Raw genomic sequence first — 21066 nt, forward strand, 5'->3', positions numbered from 1 at the left:
GGTGGATGAGTTGGTATTTTGACAAACTTAAAATATTGAGGGGTGTGCTTAAATAAACACTTTTTGTATCAAATATACAAAACGTTCTTTAAAGTAAATGCATATATTTATAAAGTTCTAGCTATATGTAAAGGATACCTTCTATTATTGAAAAGTACCTTTGATGTGCATTTGACTGGGGGAGATTCACATTTGGAAAAAACAGTCTGCTCCTCGACTCCTCCGTGACCTGGAAACCACTCAAGTGGTAGAGGAGCGTGTCAATTAGTTAGTAGGCGAATGGAGGAGTGTCCTTGCCTCCCTCGCCGACGAAGCACAAGAGTAATGTGAGCTAAAGTTTTGCCATCATGGAGAGGCTAGAGATAGGCAGCCTTGTAAATTGGGCTAAGGAATAGAAGGTGCGTATTGAACAAAGGCCATCCGTATGTGTTCTACAAACAGTACAGCGGATGAAGGCACGGCATGACTGTGGTGAACGGATATATATGGTTATGGACAGCGAGGAAGAAGGAGAAGAGCCGAGTGCAGTAGGAAGGTGTGTGTTGAAGTACAAAATGTATTCTGATGGCTCAGAAGTAGAACCCGACAAGAGTGAGAATGAATTACCTGTGGTGGCAGGTGTGGTGAAGACCTCTGAGTCCGAGCCTCACCCAGATGGTCATGCAAAGGATGATTCGGGCACAGTGGAAGTGGATACCTGCCTTTTGGCTGAGCCATATATAGTCTCAGACTGGGTAGAAATAAGTTGAGTACTGTTAAATCGGTGAAGGTAGCTCGAAGTGGACTTGTGATGATTTTATATGCTTCTTCAGTCCAGAGGGAGCGGGCACTTCGCGTCACGCACCTAGGGACAGTGGTGAAAAACCTACCCAATTGTTATACTTGAGTTGTGACGAGGTGTGATTGACGGAGTCAGGCGCAGGAGGTAAAACACAGAAATCCAGAGTTTATTCAGTTACATGAATAAAGCGCAGCAAGCGTCAAAACGAAACTAGCACAAGGGAAAAATCCACCTTGGCTACATACAAGGAAAGCGTAGCTCAACCGAGTTACTCACAAGGGAGCAGAGGGAACACTTATACACAGACTAATGAGGGAATGAGTACCAGGTGTGTGTGATTGACAAGACAAGACAAGACAAATGGAGTGATGAAAAATGTATGCACTCACTAACTGTAAATCGCTCTGGATAAGAGCGTCTGCTAAAATGACTAAAATGTAATGATAAATGGAGCGGTAGTGGCTAGTAAGCCGGTGATGACGAACACCGAAACCTGCCCGAGCAAGGAGGAGGGGCATGAGTAAAAGTAAAGATACCTTAATAGAAAACGACTCAAGTAAATGGGAAAGTCACCCAGTAAAATACTACTTGAGTAAAAGTCTAAAAGTATTTGATTTTAAATATACTTAAGTATCAAAAGTTAATTGAATTGCAAAAGTACAAGTACAAGTATACATCATTACAAATTGCTTATATTAAGCAAACCAGACGGCACAATTGTCTTGTTTTTTAAATTTATGGATAGCCAGGGGCACACTACAACACGCAGACATTGTTTACAAACGAAGCATTTGTGTTTAGTGAGTCCTCCAGATCAGAGGCAGTAGAGATGACCAGGGATGTTCTCTTGATAAGTGTGTGAATTAGACAATTTTCCTGTCCTGCTAAGCATTCAAAATGTAACAAGTACTTTTGGGTGTCAGGGAAAATGTATGTAGTAAAAAGTACATTATTTTCTTTAGGAATGTAGTGAAGTAAAAGTAAAAGTTGTCAAAAATATAAATAGTAAAGTAAAGTACAGACCCCCCCCAAAACTACTTAAGTAGTACTTTCAAGTATTTTTACTTAAGTACTTTACACCACTGCCTAGGGATAAGACATGTGACTTGCTTTGCTCCCCAGAGCAGAGTGCCTTTGAAAGGAGTGATTACTGGGGTGGCGTTAAGTGTTGAGGTGGAGCAACTGAAAAAAAAAATCCCTGTGTCTGTAACGCCCACCGTTTGGTGCGAAGGCAGACCCGGTGGTGAAACTGAGATGACACTGTCTTTCCTTTTGAGTTTTGAAGCAGCCTTTACCTGATAAAGTCAGTTATCCCGTGAGAGCTTTTGTGCCAAACCCACTATGGTGTTTCAGATGCCAAGCTTATGGTCATGTTGCAGCAGTGTGTAGGAGGTTGATTCCAAGATGTGAGAAGTGTGTATGAGGGCATGGGACAAAGGAATGTGTAGTATCAGTGGAAAAAACAGTGTTAATTGTGGGGGTGCCCATGTTGCTGGGGATCAGAAGTGCCCGGTGCGAGAGAGATAGGTTGGGTTGCCAGGGTCAGAGTATAACAAGGTGTTGCAAGCTGAGGCAGTGAAGAGAGAAGAGCATGATGAGTCAAGGGTGAGTAGTAGGCCTAGGCCAATACAGAGTGATACAAATTTGTGCTTCGGTAAGGTTGGCATCTTAGCATTCATTGCCATGGTTATCAACTGTACCACAGAAATGGAACGTAAATCACAGAAAATAGATGTTGTGGTGGCAGTTGCAGAGAAGTACTTGTGTGTACGAGGTTTTACTGCAGAAGAGTTACAAGGTGTGTTGAACGAAAGAGTCCTGTCCTCCCAAGCCATCGGCCTGGTGTAGGATCAGTTAGGGTAGTAGAATGGGGTGGTGATTTATATTTTATTTTATTAAATAGTGGTATAAAGGTGGAGGGTTAGTTGGTGGTATGTAATAGTGGTATATAGGTGGATGGTTAGTTGGTGGTATGTAATAGTGGTATATAGGTGGAGGGTTAGTTGGTGGTATGTAATAGTGGTATATAGGTGGAGGGTTAGTTGGTGGTATGTAATAGTGGTATATAGGTGGAGGGTTAGTTGGTGGTATGTAATAGTGGCATATACAGTGAGGGAAATAAGTATTTGATCCCCTGCTGATTTTGTACATTTGCCCACTGACAAAGACATGATCAGTCTATAATTTTAATGGTAGGTTTATTTGAACAGTGAGAGACAGAATAACAACAACAAAATCCAGAAAAACGCATGTCAAAAATGTTATAAATTGATTTGCATTTTAATGAGGGAAATAAGTATTTGACCCCTCTGCAAAACATGACTTAGTACTTGGTGGCAAAACCCTTGTTGGCAATCACAGAGGTCAGACGTTTCTTGTAGTTGGCCACCAGGTTTGCACACATCTCAGGAGGGATTTTGTCCCACTCCTCTTTGCAGATCTTCTCCAAGTCATTAAGGTTTTGAGGCTGACGTTTGGTAACTCAAACCTTCAGCTCCCTCCACAGATTTTCTATGGGATTAAGGTCTGGAGACTGGCTAGGCCACTCCAGGACCTTAATGTGCTTCTTCTTGAGCCACACCTTTGTTGCCTTGGCCGTGTGTTTTGGGTCATTGTCATGCTGGAATACCCATCCACGACTAATTTTCAATGCCCTGGCTGAGGGAAGGAGGTTCTCACCCAAGATTTGACGGTACATGGCCCCGTCCATCGTCCCTTTGATGCGGTGAAGTTGTCCTGTCCCCTTAGCAGAAAAACACCCCCAAAGCATAATGTTTCCACCTCCATGTTTGACGGTGGGGATGGTGTTCTTGGGGTCATAGGCAGCATTCCTCCTCCTCCAAACACGGCGAGTTGAGTTGATGCCAAAGAGCTCGATTTTGGTCTCATCTGACCACAAAACTTTCACCCAGTTCTCCTCTGAATCATTCAGATGTTCATTGGCAAACTTCAGACGGGCCTGTATATGTGCTTTCTTGAGCAGGGGGACCTTGCGGGCGCAGCAGGATTTCAGTCCTTCACGGCGTAGTGTGTTACCAATTGTTTTCTTTGTGACTATGGTCCCAGCTGCCTTGAGATCATTGACAAGATCCTCCCATGTAGTTCTGGGCTGATTCCTCACCGTCTCATGATCATTGCAACTCCACGAGGTGAGATCTTGCATGGAGACCCAGGCTGAGGGAGATTGACAGTTCTTTTGTGTTTCTTCCATTTGCGAATAATCGCACCAACTGTTGTCGCCTTCTCACCAAGCTGCTTGGCGATGGTCTTGTAGCCCATTCCAGCCTTGTGTAGGTCTACAATCTTGTCCCTGACATCCTTGGAAAGCTCTTTGGTCTTGGCCATGGTGGAGAGTTTGGAATCTGATTGATTGCTTCTGTGGACAGGTGTCTTTTATACAGGTAACAAACTGAGATTAGGAGCGCTCCCTTTAAGAGTGTGCTCCTAATATCAGCTCGTCACCTGTATAAAAGACACATGGGAGCCAGATATCTTTCTGATTGAGAGGGGGTCAAATACTTATTTCCCTCACTAAAATGCAAATAAATTTATAACATTTTTGACATCCGTTTTTCTGGATTTTTTTGTTGTTATTCTGTCTCTCACTGTTCAAATAAACCTACCATTAAAATTATAGACTGATAATTTCTTTGTCAGTGGGCAAACGTACAAAATCAGCAGGGGATCAAATACTTTTTTTTCCCTCACTGTAGGTGGAGGGTTAGTTGGTGGTATGTAATAGTGGTATATAGGTGGAGGGTTAGTTGTTGGTATGTAATAGTGGTATATAGGTGTTAGTTGGTGGTATGTAATAGTGATATATAGATGATAGTTGGTAATAGTGGTATATAGGTGTTAGTTGGTGGTATGTAATAGTGGCATATAGGTATAGTTGGTGGTATGTAATAGTGGTATTTGGTGGATGGTTAGTTGGTGGTATGTAATAGTGGTATATAGGTGGATGGTTAGTTGGTGGTATGTAATAGTGGTATATAGGTGGAGGGTTAGTTGGTGGTATGTAATAGTGGTATATAGGTGTAGGGTTAGTTGGTGATATGTAATAGTGGTATATAGGTGTAGGGTTAGTTGGTGATATGTAATAGTGGTATTTGGTGGAGGGTTAGTTGGTGGTATGTAATAGTGGTATAATAGTGGTCCTCTGTAGCTCAATTGGTAGAGCATGGCGCTTGTAACGCCAGGGTAGTGGGTTCGATCCCCGGGACCACCCATACGTAAAAATGTATGCACACATAAAAGTGGATAAAAGTGTCTGCTAAATGGCATATTATTATTATTATTTGTTGGTGGTATGTAATAGTGGTATATAGATGTTAGTTGGTGGTATGTAAAAGTGGTATATAGGTGGAGGGTTAGTTGGTGGTATGTAATAGTGGTATATAGATGTTAGTTGGTGGTATGTAAAAGTGGTATATAGGTGGATGGTTAGTTGGTGGTATGTAATAGTGGTATATAGGTGGAGGGTTAGTTGGTGTTATGTAATAGTGATATATAGATGTTAGTTGGTGGTATGTAATAGTGGTATATAGGTGGAGGGTTAGTTGGTGGTATGTAATAGTGGTATATAGATGTTAGTTGGTGGTATGTAATAGTGGTATATAGGTGGAGGGTTAGTTGGTGGTATGTAATAGTGGTATATAGGTGGAGGGTTAGTTGGTGGTATGTAATAGTGGTATATAGGTGTTAGTTGGTGGTATGTAATAGTGGTATATAGGTGGAGGGTTAGTTGGTGGTATGTAATAGTGGTATATAGGTGGAGGGTTAGTTGGTGGTATGTAATAGTGGTATATAGATGGAGGGTTAGTTGGTGGTATGTAATAGTGGTATATAGGTGGAGGGTTAGTTGGTGGTATGTAATAGTGGTATATAGATGGAGGGTTAGTTGGTGGTATGTAATAGTGGTATATAGGTGGATGGTTAGTTGGTGGTATGTAATAGTGGTATATAGGTGGAGGGTTAGTTGGTGGTATGTAATAGTGGTATATAGGTGGAGGGTTAGTTGGTGGTATGTAATAGTGGTATGTAGATGGAGGGTTAGTTGGTGGTATGTAATAGTGGTATATAGGTGGAGGGTTAGTTGGTGGTATGTAATAGTGGTATATAGGTCTAGTTGGTGGTATGTAATAGTGGTATATAGGTGGAGGGTTAGTTGGTGGTATGTAATAGTGGTATATAGATGGAGGGTCAGTTGGTGGTATGTAATAGTGGTATATAGGTGGAGGGTTAGTTGGTGGTATGTAATAGTGGTATATAGGTGGAGGGTTAGTTGGTGGTGCATTTTTTTCCTTTTCCCCCTTCCTTGTTTTTGTATCACAAAATGTAACGTGATCGACCACACACTACCGCACAGTAGATGGCGGTATGCACAAACAAAATATGCGAACGCCATAATACCAGAGAAGAAGAGGAAGCTAAAGAGTATCCTGCCTGAGTCCTTCACGGAAGAGTTTAGAGATCCGCCACGTCCCCTTGAATCAGCTGTGGTTTACTCATAGGAGAAAAGCAGGCACATATTTAATAATGATATGCTACTTATAATTGTATCTATAAAATGTCTAGCACAATTAGCTAAATGTCTTTTTACCTCGTTACACATTTAATTTGGGATTCCACCCCTGTAAACATCATTTGCATGATCAAATCAAATCAAATTGTATTTGTCACTGAATATAACAGGGGTAGACCTTACAGTGAAATGCTTCCTTACAAGTCCTTAACCAACAATGCAGTTTTAAGAAAAATAAGTGTTAAGAAAGTATTTACTAAAATAAACGGAAGTAGAAAAATAGATAAGTAAAAAAAATTGTAAACAAATAATTAAAGAGCAACAATAAAATAACAGTAGTGAGGCTATATACAGGGGGTACCGGTACAGAGTCAATGTGCGGGGGCACAGGTTAGTCGAGGTAATTGAGGTAATATGTACATGTAGGTAGAGGTAAAGTGACTATGCATAGATAATAAACAGAGTAGCAGCGTAATAGTCCGGGTAGCCATGATTAGCTGTTCAGGAGTCTTATGGCTTGGGGGGTAGAAGCTGTTGAGAAGTCTTTTGGACCTAGACTTGGCGCTCCGGTACCGCTTGCCAAGCAGTAGCAGAGAGAACAGTCTATGACTAAGGTGGCTGGAGTCTTTGGCAATTTTTAGCGTCTCCCTCTGACACTGCCTGGTATAGAGGTCCTGGATGGCAGGAAGCTTGGCCCCAGTGATGTACTGGGCCGTACACACTACCCTCTGTAGTGCCTTGTGGTCGGAGGCCGAGCAGTTGCCATACCAGGCGGTGATGCAACCAATCAGGATGCTCTCGATTGTGCAGCTGTAGAACGAATTGTTGATGGGAGTGAAGTGAAGAAAAATAGTCTCATTTTATACAAGCTTATTTGTTTCCACATTTCCTCTACTCGGTTACGTTTGACCCTTTTCAAAAGGAGTCGAGGAGAGGATGGATGAGTTGAGTAAACCAATTGAGAATCTCCCTAAGTGTGACCATAGAACAGTGACAGCAGCAAAGAGTGGTGCGCCCTAGTAGACAAGGCATTGGCTTTGGATGGACAGTTGAAAAACGTATATTTCCATTTTCTATTTGTAATAAATGTGCAAAAATGTCTGAAAACCTGTTTCGGCTTTGTCATTATGGGGTATTGTGTGTAGATTGATAAGGGGAAAAAACGATTTAATCAATTTTAGAATAAGGCTGTAATGTAACAAAATGTGGAAAAGTCAAGGGGTCTGAATACTTTCCGAATGCACTGTATAATTGATATTCGTGCTCCACTGGGTAGAAGTGAGGCCAAATGTAAGATTAGAGCCATTATGATAGATGGGACTCAGAGCCCAAGGGCCGGCATTTATATGCCCTCCAAAGAAAGGTTGGTGGACCAAGATTCAAGGGTCAGGTTAGTAAGGAAGAGGTGGTGTTTGCTTTGTTGCGTGTAGGACATTGTACTTTGAACTCGTCATTATATCTGGTTGACAAGCATGCAAATGTGTATGTTGTGTATGTTGATGAAACAGTGATGCAAGCATGTGTTGATGCATTGTTGTAAGTACCGTTATGTGGAAGAGAGGGAAAGATTGATGTGTTGGGTTATTGAGATTGGACGGGGATGGGGGAGGGTTTGATAGAAGTTAGTAGGGCTATACTTTTATTCTTAGTAGTACAGGATTAGATAGGAGGGTTTAGTTTCTCTTCATGTTTATTTCTTTATATTCATTTAGTCTGTAAACTGTGATGACTACACACTCCAGTACAGTAGGTTGCGCAATGCACGTTTGTTTACGGACCGCCATAATATTATAGTAGAAGAAGAAACAAAGTTGTGCGCTGCTATTATAGACATTACGGTAATCCCACTAACCCTCCATAGCTGTCAGCTGATTGTCGAGTTGGGAGGAAAAGAAAACATAGCCATGGCGGCAGAGATTCATTCGAGGCCTCAAAGCTCAAAACCAGTTCTTTTAAATAAGATCGAAGGACACTCGGACGCGGTCAATGCTGCAGTTTTGATACCGAAAGAGGACGGAGTGATCACGGTTAGCGAGGACAGGTAGGTTGGCTGACGCCCCATTAGCTGTTATCCAGACCATGATCTAGCTATTAGCCAGATAACGGTAGCTGGCTAGCTTGTTAGCCTGCTTACTAGGTTATCGTTTGCCTGGGGACCAGGCGGTGCATTTCTAAATAAGCCGTCTGGAACATCATGACAGTGTTTGATTCTGGAAATGGTACTCTCAGGTTCTCCACAAGCCGGAATGTTGAATACAATTCTATTTGAATTTACTCTGCCGATTGTCCGTGATGATGTTGGTCCTTCAGCTGCTCGAAATTTTAGACAAAATATCCACAGGAAAGTATCATTTAGTCGACTTTTCAGAGCACCGGTACTGAAGTTTTAAATTTATATCACCTGGTAGATGCGCAAAACCATGTAAACACCTGCAAGACCATAGAGATCATATTAAATTACTAGAGGGGCTAGCTACAAATATTTGTATAACTAACCCAGAGCCTATCTTTCCAATGGGAGCAAATTTAATCATAGTGGACAGAACAAGTAAGGAGGTGGGCAGAGCCAAGCAGGAGCTAGTGAGATCCTATTGGCACGTTTTAGCCTTTATTTGAATATTTCCGATAGGGAAGGCCTACTTTGTGAAGTGCGCGTGTGTAATAACTCAATTCGCCCTTGCACTCCTTCTAAACAAAGCACATTTTTTGAATCTTTGGGAAAAGTCTACAAAAAGCAGTCCACTCTGTTTGCCACAGATTCTAGTTTTGGAAACAGAAAACTGTATGGAGATTAAATGTTTAATTGAATGTCGGGCAAAATCCATCTTGTTCCATCTACTCCCACTGGGCTTCCACTCATCACCATATTTGGTAGTGAGTGGAAACGTCAACCGGATGCTTCACATTTATACATCCGGTGAAATATATGGCTCATTGTTCTTTATGTGCTAGCTATGTCATAAACCCTCAAAGTTCCATATAAGGGCAAAAAAGCCATCTTCCTCTGGGAAAAATCCAAAACCCGTCTAATTGGAATGAATGACATTAGAGGCAAATATTTGTATAACTAAACCAATATAGACCACAGCCTGTCGTTTCAAATTGGAACAAATGAGCCATAATGGGCAGAACAAGGAAGGAGGTGGGCAGAGCCAAGCACGAGCTAGCGAGATCGTATTGGCGCGTTCTAGTTTACATTTGCATATTTCCATTGGGGAACGCCTACTCTGTGAAGTGCTCGTGTGCAATAACTACATTTGCCTTTGCACTCCTTCTAAACAACACAATTTTTTGAAACTTTGGCAAAGGGTAAAGTCTACAAAACTTAGTCCACTCTGTTCATAACAGATTGTAGTTTTGGGAACAGAAAACTGTATTGAAAACAAATTGGCTCCCAATGTATAAAGAAGATGGAGAACAAGCTATGAAGGAATACTGGAGTTTTGGTGCAGATAGAGCCATCTAGCGCAAAATAATATTACGACGTTGTTAAAACTATATGATATATTGTCAAAAATACTATCCCGATATGTAACTGTATCGATAAAAAAACAAACAAAAAAAAAAAACATATTTATTTTTTATTTTATTTTTTATTACTACTACATACCCAACGGTCACCATTATTTGAGACTTTAACTTAAGGGTATGCACTGTGTGAAGCAATTGACTAGTGAATCAATTGACAAGTGTTACTGCCACCTCCAACCCCAATTGCAGTTGAACATTGTTTTGTTTTCAGTCATTTTGTACACCCCCTGACCCCTAACCACACAAAAGAGATGTAGGCTATTAACACCTTCCTCCAAAAAGTAATGCATAAATGGTGAGGAAGAGAGGGTAGCATGGGAACTGGCTCTAGAGCGGGAGGCCATCCTCTTCAGGTAAACTTTAGGCAACAGGCCTAGATCAGAGCAAATTAATGTGGTGGTCATGCTTGGTCAATTTGTACATTGAGTAGCAATATCCTGAGCAAGGTATAGAGACAATTGAAATCTCTGGAGCGATACCCTTCCCTACCCCCAATAGGATAAGCTTCTGGTGGTTGAAGAGAAAATGAATGTTTTTGAGGAAGGGAGAATCAAGTAGTATTAGATGTTGGTTCAGGATTATTTTTTTATATCTCTCATGACGGGACTGTCGTAATGGCACTGTACTCTCCTTTTGTGTCACGAGTCACAATGATCTTGTGGCTTGAGAATTTCATGGTGTTATAAAACTGTATTGTATTGCAATAGAGGAACTGATGTTTTTACACAGATATTTTTCTCCCAAGTAGCCCAAGGTCTAGTACTGTGATCCCTATTCACATTTGAGACTTATTATGCTGCACTTTCAGGAACAGTGCCAAGAGGGGCACTTGAAGTTTGAATATGACATTTCCTGTGTCCTCTGTCCAGAACTATCCGGGTATGGCTGAAGAGAGACAGTGGACAGTACTGGCCCAGCATCTACCACACAGTCTCCTGTAAGTACCACAACCGATTAGAAGTAGCCCTCAGTTGAAACATCCACTAGGTGCTAAAAATAGCTGAAGCGTATACTTTTGAATCAAAACATTGGCCATACGCAATTGTTTTTCAATACATAGTTTTATTCTCTGTACTAGCGCCGTGCTCCTGTATGTCGTACCATCACGACAGCAGGCGCATCTTCATAGGGCAGGACAACGGAGCCATTGTGGTGAGTGAGCTGAATGAAGCCTTAAAGATTACCTCATGCTTAAACCCCAGTCTGCCTGTGTTTGACTGGACTCATAACATGCCATTCTGGTTCACACTGACCCAGTTTCAAATGTTTCCCTGCTTTGAATGAGGAACAAGCTAGAAGTATGAAGTTACATGGAATAAGAGTGGGACTGGTAATTGATCTTTACTATTGTTTGGTGGTCCTAACAGGAATTCCTTCTGTCTGAAGATTTCAACAAGATGAACCATGTGAAGACCTATCCTGGTGAGATCTGAGTGGGGGTTTCCTGCCTTTACAAAGCCAATGAGAACTAAGACGCCTTGGTGATGTAGACATGATATTATCTCTAGTGTTCAGTAATGCAGTCCTGTGTATCAGGAACAGTATACTGCAGTGATAATGGCTCTTTAGTGTGCATTAGTGTGTCTACTGGGCTGTGTTCTGCAGTCCCGCCCAGTCCCATGAGAAATCATCTGGTCCCTACCAAGCATGCCTCTGGGCAAATGTCCCTCTGTGGACTCGAACAGGAAATCGAGGCTGATGTCATTGCTGCTTAGAACACATGCATGCATACACTCACAGAACCAGACCCACAGTGTGAGATGAGAAAGTAATCATTGTCCAAGCAATCATAACTTGAAGATGATCCACCACCACTTCATATTGGCTGATTTACTTGTATTATTCTGTTATTACAGTCCCCTTCCCCCAGGCTCAGAGAATATGATCTATATGACTAACAGCCTAGCCATGCAGCCTGGACCCTGCTCTCATCACTGGTAAATCCCTGCTTTGGGAAACTTGAGAGTTTTAAGCATTAGATGCTAAAAAACAGATGTCACTGTGGAAGTTTCCAGCAGTTCTCTTCCAGCAGAGAAAATGAGCCCAGAACAGAAAAGCTCCATTAAGTAATTTATAGTCATTCTACTCACTCAAACCTTTTGCAGAAAGAGAAAGTTGAGTGGAGAATGAATTTGTGTGTGCGTGTATTTAACCCATTGTGGTTGTCTGTGTGTGTGTCCAGCCCATCAGAACCGTGTGTCAGACATGGTGTTTTCTCTGGAGAGCGAGTGGGTGGTGAGCACCGGACACGACAAGAGTGTGAGCTGGATGTGCACCCAGAGCGGCAGTATGCTGGGACGCCACTACTTCGGCTCCTGGGCCTCCTGTCTACAGTATCCTTCTCTGTTTGCATGAGAGCTGGACAGGTGTCAGTTTATTGTAATGTTCATATTCCTAAGAATTACTTATTGTGTCAAAGGTAACTTCCTATGTGCCCTTCCTGTGTATCTTCCTTGACTCTGTGTGTAGGTATGACAACGACACCCAGCATGCCTTTGTAGGGGACTACTCAGGACAGATCACCCTGCTGAAACTGGAGAGAGAGACCTACTCCACCATCACCACACTGAAGGGCCATGAAGGTAACACGCATACCACAGGAGGTTGGTGGCACATTAATTGGTGAGAACGGGCTGGTGGGAATGACTGGAGTGGAATGGTATCAAATACATCAAACGCATGGTTTCCAGGCGTTTAATTCCATTCCATTTACTCCGTTCCGGCCATTATTGTGAGCCGTTCGCCACTCAGCAGCCTCCTGTGACACACGTATACTGTACATCTGCCTATGCATGGAAGCGGACACTGCAAACTGTTCAGATGCCATCTCTAAATGGCAATCATTTTAAAAGAGGAAATGTTGCTAGCAGATTGTATGGTGCTATGCTATATCGTCATGCAATGTGGTAGCAGTTGTGTGTGTATGTGTGTGTGTGTGTGTGTATATATATATATATATATATATATATACATACATACATACATACACTGGTCAAACGTTTTAGAACACCTACTCATTCAAGGGTTTGTCTTTTATTTTTTTTACTATTTTCTAGGTTGTAGAATAATAGTGAAGACATCAAAACTCTGAAATAACACATATGGAATCATGTAGTAACCAAAAAAGTGTTAAACAAATCAAAATATATTTGAGATTCTTCAAATAGCCACCCTTTGCTTTGATGACAGCTTTGCACACTCTTGGCATTCTCTCAACCAGCTTCATGAGGTAGTCACCTGGAATGCATTTCAATTAACCTCTACGGGATCGGTGTCCCGTATATGGGACGGTTGAGCTAACGTGCGCTAATGTGATTAGCATGACTGTTGTAAGTAACAGCAAACTTTCCAGGACATAGACATGTCTTATATGGGCAGAAAGCTTAAATCCTTGTTAATTCTTGTTATATTCTCCTACATTAATTTCACATTTCCACAAACTTCAAAGTGTTTCCTTTCAAATGGTATCAAGAATATGCATATCCTTGCTTCAGGTCCTGAACTACAGGCAGTTAGATTTAGGGCTGTCATTTTAGGTGAAATTAGAAAAAAAGGGTGCAATCCTTAAGAGGTTAACAGGTGTGCTTTCTTAAAAGTTAATTTGTGGAATTTCTTTCCTTCTTAATGCGTTTGAGCCAATCAGTTGTGTTGTGAAAAGGTAGGGGTGGTATACAGAAGATAGCCCTATTTGGTAAAAGACCAAATCCATATTATGGCAAGAACAGCTCAAATAAGCAAAGAGAAACGACAGTCCATCATTACTTTAAGACATGAAGGTCAGTCAATCCAGAAAATGTCAAGAACTTTGAAAGTTTCTTCAAGTGTAGTCACAAAAACCATCAAGCGCTATGATGAAACTGGCTCTCATGAGGACCGCCACAGGAATGGAAGACACAGAGTTACCTCTGCTGCAGAGGATACGTTCATTAGAATAACTGCATCTCAGATTGCAGCCCAAATAAATGCTTCACAGAGTTCAAGTAACAGACACATCTCAACATCAATGGTTCAGAGGAGACTGTGTGAATCAGGCCTTCATGGTCGAATTGCTGCAAGGAAACCACTACTAAAGGACACCAATAAGAAGAAGAGACTTGCTTGGGCCAAGAAACATGAGCAATGGACATTAGACTGGTGGAAATCTGTCCTTTGGTCTGATTGCTTCCAACCGCCGTGTCTTTTTGAGACGCAGAGTAGGTGAACAGATGATCTCCGCTTGTGTGGTTCCCACGTGAAGCATGGAAGAGGTGTGATGGTGTGGGGGTGCTTTGCTGGTGACACTGTCTGTGATTTATTTAGAATTCAAGGCACACTTAACCAGCATGGCTACCACAGCATTCTGCAGTGATACGCCATCCCATCTCTTACTTAAAGTTTTCTCTTACTTGGACTATAATTAGTTTTTCAACAGGACAATGACCCAAAACACACCTCCAGGCTGTGCAAGGGCTATTTGACCAAGAAGGAGAGTGATGGAGTGCTGCATCAGATGACCTGGCCTCCTCAACCCAATTTGAGATGGTTTGGGATGAGTTGAACCGCAGAGTGAAGGAAAAGCAGCCAACAAGTGCTCAGCATATGTGGGAACTCCTTCAAGACTGTTGGAAAAGCATTCCAGGTGAAACTGGTTGAGAGAATGATTTGAAGCGTCTAAAACAATTAATCAATTTTGATTTAACACTTTTTTGGTTACTACATGATTCCATATGTGTTATTTCATAGTCCCTTTTTCCACATTTTGTTACGTTACAGCCTTATTCAATTTTTGTTAAATTTAAATGTCACTCATCATCTACACACAATACCCCATAATGACAAAGCGAAAACAGGTTTTTAGAAATGTTTTGCAAATATATTAGACATAAAAAAACAGAAACCTTATTTACATAAGTATTCCGACCCTTTGCTATGAGACTCGAAATGGAGCTCAGGTGCATCCTGTTTCCATTGATCATCCTTGAGATGTTTCTACAACTTGATTGGAGTCCACCTGTGTTAAATTCAATTGATTGGACATGATTTGGAAAGGCACACACCTGTCTATATAAGGTCCCGCATTTGACAGTGCATGTCAGAGCAAAAACCAAGCCATGAGGTCGAAGGAATTGTCCGTAGAGCTCCGAGACAGCATTGTGTCAAGGCACATCTGGGGAAGGGTACCAAACCATTTCTGCAGTATTGAAGGACCCCAAGAACACCGTGGCCTCCATTCTTAAATGGGATAAGTTTGGAACCACCAAGACTCTTCCTAGAGCTGGCCGCCCGGCCAAACTGAGCAATCGGGGGAGAAGGGCCTTGGTCAGGGAGCTGAACAACAACCCGATGGTCACTCTGACAGCGCTCCAGAGTTCCTCTGTGGAGATGGGAGAACCTTCCAGAAGGACAACCATCTCTGTAGCATTCCACCAATCAGGCCTTGATGGTTTAGTGGCCAGATGGAAGCCACTCCTCAGTAAAAGGCAAATGACAGCCCGCTTGGAGTTTGCCAAAAGGCACCTAAAGGACTGTCAGACCATGAGAAACAAGATTCTTTGTTCTGATGAAACCAAGATTGAACTCTTTGGCCTGAATGCCAAGCGTCACGTCTGGAGGAAACCTGGCACCATCCCTACGGTGAAGCATGGTGGTGGCAGCATCATGCTGTGGGGATGTTTTTCAGCGGCAGGGACTGGGATACTAGTCGGGATCGAGGGAAAGATGAACGGAGCAAAGTACAGAGAGATCCTTGATGTAAACCTGCTCCAGAGCGCTCAGGACCTTAGACTGGGGCGAAGGTTCACCTTCCAACAGGACAACGACCCTAAGCACACAGCCAAGACAACGCAGGAGTGACTTTGGGACAAGTCTTTGAATGTCCTTGAGTGGCCCAGCCAGAGCCCGGACTTGAACCCGATCGAAAATCTCTGGACAGATCTGAAAATAGCTGTGCAGCGACGCTCCCCATCCAACCTGACAAAGCTTGAGAGGGTCTGCAGAGAAGAATGGGAGAAACTCCCCAAATACAGGTGTGCCAAGCTTGTAGCGTCATACCCAAGAAGACTCAAGGCTGTAATCGCTGCCAAAGGTGCTTCAACAAAGTACTGAGTAAAGGGTCTGAATACTTATGTAAATGTTATATTTCTTGGTATTTAATTTTTTGAAATAAATACTAAAAAACAGTTTTTGCTTTGTCATTATGGGGTATTGTGTGTAGATTGTTGAGAAATACAATTTCATCCATTTTAGAATAAGGCTGTAACATAACAAAATGTGGAAAAGTCAAGGGGTCTGAATACTTTCCAAATGCACTGTACTTGACGGGGTACCAGTTCTGTGTCAATGTGCAGGGGTACGAGGTAATTGAGGTAGATATGTACATATAGGTAGGGATAAAGTGACTAGGAAACAGGATAGATAATTAAGCAATGAGGCATGAGGGGCTGTGGTATATGGTCAATATACCATGGCTAAGGGCTGTTCTTATGCACGACATAACACGGAGTGCCTGGATACAGCCCTTAGCCGTGGTACAGTATATTGGCCATATACCGCAAACCCCTAAGGTACCTTATTGCTATTATTATTATTATTATTATTATTATTATTATTATTATTATCATCAATGTAATTAGAACAGTAAAAATACATATTTTGTCATACCCTTGGTATACAGTCTGATATATACCACGGCTTTCAGCCAGTCAGCATCCAGGAGCCAAACTACTTGGTTTATAATAAACATTATACCATGGCATTGTTGAATACTAATTTCTGATTGGCTTGAAGGGCATTCTAGAGCGTGTATTATTTCCCTATAACGCATGGTATGTCAGCACGGTAGAATTCAATGGCTGTAGTTCATTCTTACAAGTTCTATGTTTGAGCTGCTTTTGAAAGCAAAAGTCGAATTGAAAACATTATTGGTATTGTTGAATTTGATTTTCATAATAGCAATAGGGCTGATGGTTTGGTTAGCTAAACTTGCAAGCCTGTTTGTTTGATCACCAAAGCAACTAGCTACTGAACTATCTACTCTAGTAAACTTGCTGGTTACTTCAGTGGATGTTGAACACATTTCTACATGCAAATGAACACATTTCTAGCGGAAAATGTGGTAAATTATACACCTTCCACATCGTTCATTATTTTCCATAGAATGCATAGCCCCTCGTTGATTATCCCATACGTAGCAGCATCGTAAGTGATGAGTCAAAGAGTGCAAAAATGGTCAATGCAGATAGTAGCTATTGGTTAACTATTTAGAAATCCTATGCCTTGGGGGTAGAAGCTGTTAACGGTCCTATTGGTTCCAGACTTGGTGCATCGGTATAGCTTGCCGTGCGGTAGCAGAGAGAACAGTCTATGACTTGGGTGGCTGGAGTTTAGACAATTTTTAGGGCCTTCATCTGACACCGCCTGGTATATAGGTCCTGGATGGCAGGGAGCTCTGCTCCAGTGATTTACTGGGCTGTACGCACTACCCTCTGTAGCGCCTTGCGGTCGGATGCCAAGCAGTTGCCAAACCAACCACCCGTCTGTTGTCATAACTTCCTGTTCTCTCTCTTGCTTCCTCTCTCTCTTTCTCTCCCCCCCTTTCTCAGGTAGTATTGGAGCTCTGTGGTGGGATCCTGTTCAGAGGCTTTTGTTCTCAGGAGCGTCTGACCACAGTGTCATCATGTGGGACATCGGGGGCCGCAAGGGACGCACACTACTGCTCCAGGGACACCAGTAAGAGGGAGTGTGTGTGTGTGTGTGTGTGTGTGTGTGTGTGTGTGTGTGTGTGTGTGTGTGTGTGTGTGTGTGTGTGTGTGTGTGTGTGTTATCCAGTGCATATGCTTATCGGAAGCAAGGCTCTGTAGGTCAGTACCAGCTGTCGCAGGGAGCTGTTCACTTCGTAGTGTTTTATTTTTATGCATGTTTTACCATCTGTGAGCTCCCCAGATGGCGTAGCTATCAGACCAAGTCAATGGAGTTCCACTGAAGTTCTATCATTATGTTACTACATTAAACAATTTATGTCTGGAATTCTTTGAAAGATTACTCTATTTTCTACATTATTCCTTCCTCCTTTTTTTCCTCACCCCTCTCTCTCTCTCTCTTCCTCCCCGTCTCCAGTGAACGAGTGCAGGCGGTGCGCTACCTGCAGCTGACCAGGCAGCTGGTGTCCTGTTCTGCAGATGGAGGCGTCACAGTGTGGAACATGGACACACCCAGAGAAGAGGTAGGCACAGTGCATTCGGAAAGTATTCAGACCCCTTGACATTTTCCAAATGTTGTTACTTTACAGCCTTATCCTAAAATGGTTTAAAAATATATCCTCATCAATCTACACACAATACCCCATAGTGACAAAGGAAATTGATAAAAATACAAAACTGAAATATTTACATAAGTATTCAGCACCTTTGGCAGCGACTACAGCCTCAAGTCTTCTTGGGTATGACGCTACAAGCTGGGCACATCTGTATGGGGAGCGTCGCTGCACAGCTGTTTTCAAGTCTCTCCAGAGATGTTTGATCGGGTTCAAGTCTGTGCTCTGGCTGGGCCACTCAAGGACATTCAGAGACTTGTCCCGAAGCCACTCCTGCGTTGTATTTGCTGTGTGCTTAGGTTCGTTGTCCTGTTGGAAGGTGAACTTTCGCCCCAGTCTGAGGTCCTGAGCGCTCTGGAGCAGATTTTCATCAAGGATCTCTCTGTACTTTGCTCTGTTCATTTTTCCCTCGATCCTGACTAGTCTCAGTCCCTGCCACTGAAAAACATCCCCACAGCATGATGCTGCCACCACCATGCTTCTCCGTAGAGATGGTACCAGGTTTCCTCCAGACGTGACGCTTGGCATTCAGGCCAAAGAGTTCCATCTTGGTTTCATCAGACCAGATAATCTTGTTTCTCATGGTCTGAGAGTCCTTTAGGTGCCTTTTGGCAACTCCAAGCGGGCTATCATGTGCCTTTTACTGAGGAGTGGCTTCTGTACCATAAAGGCCTGATTGGTGGAGTGCTGCAGAGATGGTTGTCCTTCTGGAAGGTTCTCCCATCTCCACAGAGGAACTCTGGAGCTCTTTCAGAGTGACCTTCGGGTTCTTGGTCACTTCCCTGACCAAGGTCCTTCTCCCCCGATTGCTCAGTTTGGCTGGGCGGCCAGCTCTAGGAAGAGTCTTGGTGGTTCCAGGCTTCTTCCATTTAAGAATGATGGAGGCCACTGTGTTCTTGGGGACCTTCAATGCGACACAATCATGTCCCGGAGCTCTACGGACAATTCCTTCGACTTCATGGCTTGGTTTTTGCTTTGACATGCACTGTCAACTGTGGGACCTTTATATAGACAGGTGTGTGCCTTTCCAAATCATGTACAATCAATTGAATTTACCACAGGTGGACTCCAATCAAGTTGTAGAAACATCTCAAGGATGATAAATGGAAACAGGATGCACCTGAGCTCCATTTCGAGTGTCATAGCAGGGGTCTGAATACTTATGTAAATAAGGTATTTGTTTTTTATTTTTAATAAATTTGGCAACATTTTTAAAACCTGTTTTCGCTTTGTCATTATGGGGTATTGTGTGTAGATGGATGAGGGGGGAAAACAATTTAATCAATTTTAGAATAAGGCTGTAACGTAATAAAATGTGGAAAAAGTCAAGGGGTCTGAACTTTCCGAATGCACGGTATATCAGGAGCCAGGAATACATCTCAATGCCTCTCTGCACCCCCTCCTCTCCTTACAGCAGGGGTGGGTAAACCTTTTGCCCCCCCCAAAAAAAAAACAAGAACAAAAAACATGCCGTAGTTTGCCCACCTCTGCCTTAGAGGCTGCTGTATTCCCAATCGCCTTGGTTAAGGACCGTCACCAGCTCTGTACTACCCTCTGGTGTTGAAAGTTGAACATTGCTACAAAGTATCATCACTCCCTCTCTACTCTGTATGTAACTCTCTCTCTCTTCCTGCTTGACTCTCTACAGGCTCCTCAGTGGTTGGACAGTGACTCATGTCAGAAGTGTGAGCAGCCTTTCTTCTGGAACGTCAAACAGATGTGGGATTCAAAGACCATTGGACTTCGGCAGGTGAGAGGGCAGGCAGCCTCTGGTATAGTCCAGAGCCTTGTATTGAGAATATAATACAAGGCTCTGACATAGCCATTACTGTTGTAAGAATTGCCTTGTAACTGTATAATAGTCATGGTAGAAATACAGGAACTAGGAGTGATCAGTCCATATTCTTTGATCCTTGGCTAATGCTGATATGTGATTCTAAGACCATTGGGCTTCGGCAGGTGAGAGGGCAGGCAGCCCCTGGTGTAGCCATTACTGTAATACAAATATCCTTGTGACTGAATTGTAATAGTAGTGGTAGAAATATAGATACAGGCATATAGAAATACAGGAACTAGGAGTGATCAGTCTTTATTCTTTGACCCTTGACTAACCCTCGTGTTTCCTGGTTCAGCACCACTGCAGGAAGTGTGGCAAAGCGGTGTGTGGGAAGTGTAGTTCCAAGAGCACTACATACCCTGTGATGGGCTTTGAGTTCCAGGTGCGAGTGTGTGACACCTGCTACGACACCGTTAAGGACGAGGAGTGAGTATGATACACTAGTAATAGAGCATAATAGAGTAATAAAAACATCCCAAAACAATCTAAGTAAGTCTCTCTGGATAAGTGTCTGCTAAATGACTTAAATGGAATGTCAATGTAATAATACTGTAATGGAGTATAATAAAAATGTGACTCAGATTTACTTTTGTCTTCTTCATCCCACCCCCTCATTCCTTGCTACTTGTTGTCCTCACCCCACCCCCTCATTCCTTGCTACTTGTTGTCCTCATCCCACCCCCTCATTCCTTGCTACTTGTTGTCCTCACCCCACCCCCTCATTCCTTGCTACTTGTTGTCCTCATCCCACCCCCTCATTCCTTGCTACTTGTTGTCCTCATCCCACCCCCTCATTCCTTGCTACTTGTTGTCCTCATCCCACCCCCTCATTCCTTGCTACTTGTTGTCCTCACGTACCACTTTGTCTCGTCTTCCAGTCGTACTGCGTTAGCAACGTTCCATGAGGGGAAGCACAACATAGCCTTTATGGACATGGACCCTTCCAGAGGCCTGATGGTGACCTGTGGCAGCGACCGTGTCGTCAAGGTCAGACATACTATCAGCCCTGTTCAGAAAATAACCACTATATTTTATTACAGATAAGGTCTTACAGAGTTTTTGTTGCATCAAGAAATTACTTTATTCAAGTTTCAACAAAGCCG

The 21066-nt window shown here is 42.7% G+C and overlaps 1 protein-coding gene across 2 annotated transcripts in view; it reads left to right on the forward strand.

Annotated features, from left to right (window-relative positions):
- The first annotated feature begins 8185 nt into the window (after positions 1-8185).
- Positions 8186-21066, forward strand: part of LOC311105945 (WD repeat and FYVE domain-containing protein 1-like) — a 28859-nt gene continuing 15978 nt past the window's right edge. For both annotated transcript variants that reach the window (XM_084148183.1, XM_084148181.1), the window contains exons 1-11: positions 8186-8346; positions 10706-10773; positions 10915-10988; positions 11204-11258; positions 12019-12169; positions 12306-12418; positions 17417-17543; positions 17931-18036; positions 19775-19876; positions 20259-20389; positions 20842-20950. In XM_084148183.1, the coding sequence (XP_084004309.1) occupies positions 8210-8346; positions 10706-10773; positions 10915-10988; positions 11204-11258; positions 12019-12169; positions 12306-12418; positions 17417-17543; positions 17931-18036; positions 19775-19876; positions 20259-20389; positions 20842-20950 (1173 nt within the window). In that variant the 5' untranslated portion in view covers positions 8186-8209. The remainder of the gene's footprint in view (positions 8347-10705; positions 10774-10914; positions 10989-11203; positions 11259-12018; positions 12170-12305; positions 12419-17416; positions 17544-17930; positions 18037-19774; positions 19877-20258; positions 20390-20841; positions 20951-21066) is intronic.

The sequence above is a fragment of the Coregonus lavaretus genome, assembly GCF_964263955.1.
Source record: "Coregonus lavaretus genome assembly, chromosome: 30".
Taxonomy (NCBI): Eukaryota; Metazoa; Chordata; class Actinopteri; order Salmoniformes; family Salmonidae; genus Coregonus; species Coregonus lavaretus.